General features: G+C 38.9%; 1 protein-coding gene across 1 annotated transcript in view; it reads left to right on the top strand.

The window, feature by feature from the left end:
• Positions 1-258: 258 nt before the first annotated feature.
• The window catches only part of atp6ap2 (ATPase H+ transporting accessory protein 2), a 6,185-nt gene continuing 2,447 nt past the window's right edge, over positions 259-3,996 (top strand). The window contains exons 1-8 of the mRNA XM_037686577.1: positions 259-370; positions 1,682-1,812; positions 1,906-2,034; positions 2,124-2,219; positions 2,326-2,463; positions 2,587-2,640; positions 2,733-2,882; positions 2,968-3,087. Coding sequence (XP_037542505.1) covers positions 295-370; positions 1,682-1,812; positions 1,906-2,034; positions 2,124-2,219; positions 2,326-2,463; positions 2,587-2,640; positions 2,733-2,882; positions 2,968-3,087 — 894 coding nt within the window. The 5' untranslated portion in view covers positions 259-294. The remainder of the gene's footprint in view (positions 371-1,681; positions 1,813-1,905; positions 2,035-2,123; positions 2,220-2,325; positions 2,464-2,586; positions 2,641-2,732; positions 2,883-2,967; positions 3,088-3,996) is intronic.

The raw sequence follows: 3,996 nt of genomic DNA, 5'->3' as shown, positions 1-3,996 counted from the left end.
ATTAGTAATGAAAGACACTGCAGACAGGCCAGCCCCTTTTCACAAAACTTTTTAAAGTAAAACACTGAACAGAAACACAAAGTTAAAGCTGGAAAGAATCTTATCTATTATACATATTTTAGTACATTTGCTATCATCTAAAAAACAAAAAGAGCTCCAATGATAAGAAGCTTTAACATGTGAAGACAAACTGTTCAGCTTTTAGCTGTCCTCCTCCTGTATTACAAATTCTCCCATCATGCTTTGCTTCATGACGTCAGGTCAGCTGACCGCCGCTGTAGCAGAAGGAGAAAGATGTCGGTACCAAACCGCCGAAGGATGGAGGCAGCTTTTAACGCCGCGTTTGCTCTTTGCTTTCTTGTCACAGCCGGTAGGAACTGTACAACTTCAACCAACTCCTGTTAATCTTTCTGCGCTGCTCTCATCTCGTTTAATCCTAATCATGCAACTTCCGGGATTAGCTAAAACGGTCAATGACAGGATGCCGTTCAGACCATCATCATGACATGTACTCGGACATTTATCCGTCTCAGCTCACGCTATTATGTCTATTGGAATATGAGAAATCAACAGTTTGTTTAGAATAATACACGGCACAAGTTACATTAACTAGCCTCACCGCTGTAGATTATCAACGTTAGCATGTCGCTAACTTTAGAGCTAGCTTCTGCAGCTAGGGTTAAATGTCTTAATTATTAAGAGGATTAAAAATGTATTCGAGTGATATTCAAAAGTTGTGCACAATTCTGGATATTTCTAGTAGATAGTTGTGAATTACTCTGTTCTGTCATGTGACAAAGCTCCCGAGCAGTTCCTCTTTAACATCCATAATCATCCCTGTCACGAGTTTATGCCTCCCTCCACAGGGCTGAGATGTTAAAGCTCTGACTAACACAGCTTTTAATATTTCGAATCTTATAATGACATATAATTAGGTTACAACACGTAAGGCAGGAAAAAAAAAAAACTATATTTGAGATTACAGCTGTACAAACTTAAGTAAGGCTTAAAAAGCTCTTTAGTACATGTAATCTGCTTTTCACAAGAGGCTGATAATTCATAATTTCCTCATCCATAAAAAGAAAATCACAAATGTGTGCTTCAAATGTTTTGTTTCTATTTAAAAGCTGCCATTGTGGGTGCCAATATGCGGCTTAAAAACCCAAATGGAGAACAAAATTCTGAGTGTTTATAGGCTTCAGAAACCAAACAAATTCATTACACAAATACATTTTCGAAACAAGATTTAAAATAATCTATAATTCATTTATGTCCAATTTTAAAGGTACAGGATGTCAGAATATTTAGAAGTGAGTACATTGCTGTTTTGACGTGTGCATACATGCACATAAGTAATCTGAAGCATATATGTATTTATATATATTTTATTTCTTATATTATCTTTCCTTTTGTAAACAAATTCAGAATAACAATTTTATCTACGTACAACACAGTGTTTGAATAAAATTTGTTCTGGAAAAACAGCAGTTGGAACAGTGAGATATTGAGCTCAGAGCATAAGTTGAGCTTTTAAATGTACCATTACATTTTATTCATATAGCATTAAAGTAAATTAGTTTAAGACTAAGAAAACACATTGGTCCAAAAGATCAATGTCTGTTAGACTGAGGTTGTTGTCATTTTCTTCTTGGATTGAACATGTATCCTGTTTGTCCCTCAGGTGTCCATGGGGACAGCTTGACGGTGCTGCAGGCTCCAGAGTTTGTGTCTTTCCAGAAAGGTGACTGGCCTGTATCTGGAGAGAAGATCCCAGACCTGGTGGCTCTAACCATGGGCTTTTCTGTTCAAGAGGTGCTTTGTTCCCCACCGTTTAATTTCTCCTTCATATTTTTTAGGATTAGTGTAAGCTTGTTGTCATGGTAACCTGATATTTTGTCTGTACAGGACTTGTCCTGGCCAGGCCTTCAGGCCGGTCCGTTGTTTCAGAGACCCCGAGCTAATGTGCTAGTTGTTGTGAGAGGAGTCGATAACTTGTCCCTGCCTCAGAATGTGGCCTCCTACCCCCTGGAGAACGTAAGCCGGGCAGTTTTGAATTTCAGAAATCTGCTGTAGCTTAATTTGAATGGATTTACTGAGATTGTTGTGTATCTTCCCCCATTCAGCCAGTACCCTTCACCCTGGACAGTGTTGCAGAGACTGTGCACTCTTTGTTTGCTGAATACACCCCTGTGGTGCTGCAGCTGGCCCCCAGTGAGGAGGTAATACAATTCAGCCAACTCACAACTGGGAACAGCAAATCTCTGAGCCATCACTGTGACGAAACATTTTTGTTACATCACTAAATTATTGTTCTCCCTTTTTCAGCGACTTTATATGCTCGGTAAGGCTAATGCTGTGTTCGAGGACCTGCCTGTCACCTTGCAACAGATACGCGCACGTCTGTCTCAGGACGGCTCGGTGCTGACTTCTCTTCCCCTCAACTCTCTCAGCAGAAATTCAGAGGCAAGTTTCTGATCACAGTGGCATCAAGAATTAGCTTTAGCAGTCAGATATTTTGTTTTTTAGAGCAAAACTGTTCTACGACTCACCCTCAGCTAAAATAATTTGGTGTGTGTGTGTGTTTAGGCTGATTTACTCTTCTTGTCTGAGGTTCAAGTACTGCATGATATCACAGCTCTGGTAAGTTGCCAAAAATAGTTAGAGATGATTTTTTTTCTTGATGAAAAGTATAGTTGACCAAGTTTGACTTAAATTATCTCCACCTCCTGTAGCTTCAGAGACACAGACATTTGGCTAAGGATTACTCCCCGGACCTGTACTCTCTGGAGCTGTCTGGCTTGGAGGAGCTGAGTCGACTTTATGGCAAAGACTCTCCTCAGTACCGCGACGCCACAGCTATCCTGTCTTCTGTCCTTCAGAAGGTAAGAAGGAAATCTGAAGAAGGGATGCTGCTGAATATTTTTACATTTAGCCTGGTTTTAACTACCTGTCTGCCTTTCTTTACAGTTTGGGGAGGATATGTTTCGTCTTTATGGCAACAGCGCTGTAGTGGAGGTTGTTACAGTGAAGACTTTTGAAACACCTTTGACCAGGAAGTCCCGTTCGATCCTGCAGGCCAAGCAAATTGTAAGTATGAGGGGAACTTTTCAGTATTTAATGAACTGTGTATGAATGTGCACCTGTTTAATTAAAAAAAATCAAAACATATTTTTTAGAAAACAAACAGAACACTTTGTTTCTGGTTGCTTTTTCACTTATTTTTAGTCCAACTTGTCTTGTTTTCAGAAAAAAAATGCTTTTGTTAGCTTGTTTATTTAGGTCACAACTCTGACCTATCAATCATTCAACCTTAAAAAACGATCGTACTCACAAGGATGAACCAGTGCTGTAACACTTAAAAAGCAACAAACCAATTTTAGATTTGATCTTTAGGCACTTTATCAACAGACTATCATAACATCATCATTTGTTTCCACGTCTTTGGTTGAACCTCTGAAAAAAATACCAAAGATACCACAGTTTGACAAAATAGTAGCATTTCATCACCAAAAAGCTGATTCTGAAGGAGCTTTCTGCTGAAAACTTAAAGAGCAAAATAAAATCTTATGGTTGCTGCATCTCTCAGGTCTTTGCTGTTTTTGTTTTCCTCTTTTTAACACCATTACTTTCAGATACTGGCTATATATCTATTACTTTTTAGGCCTAAAGACTATTTTCTTTACACCATACACTGTACAATATGATGTCATTGTCTGGTACAAAGACAGGAAAAAAAACAGTCCAGAAAAAAACTTTGAAAGACTTTCATAAATTTGGATGATTTATCGAGATCATTTAGAAAGTTTATAAGGACGTCTGTTTTTTTCAGAGCTAAAGTAATCACGAGGGATGTTTAAAACCTGAATTTTAACCACCACACATTTCTTTACCTGGTAGCTTCTGTCAGTCAAGCTCAACTTAATTCCATAAATACCTGATTTACCCCCCCCCCCCACACATCTCCCCCACACACCGACACACCACACCACCAACACA

Source organism: Nematolebias whitei, chromosome 13, assembly GCF_014905685.2.
Source record: "Nematolebias whitei isolate Nwh7 chromosome 13, NemWhi1, whole genome shotgun sequence".
Classification (NCBI taxonomy): Eukaryota; Metazoa; Chordata; class Actinopteri; order Cyprinodontiformes; family Rivulidae; genus Nematolebias; species Nematolebias whitei.
This window is presented reverse-complemented; position numbering and strand designations above follow the sequence as displayed.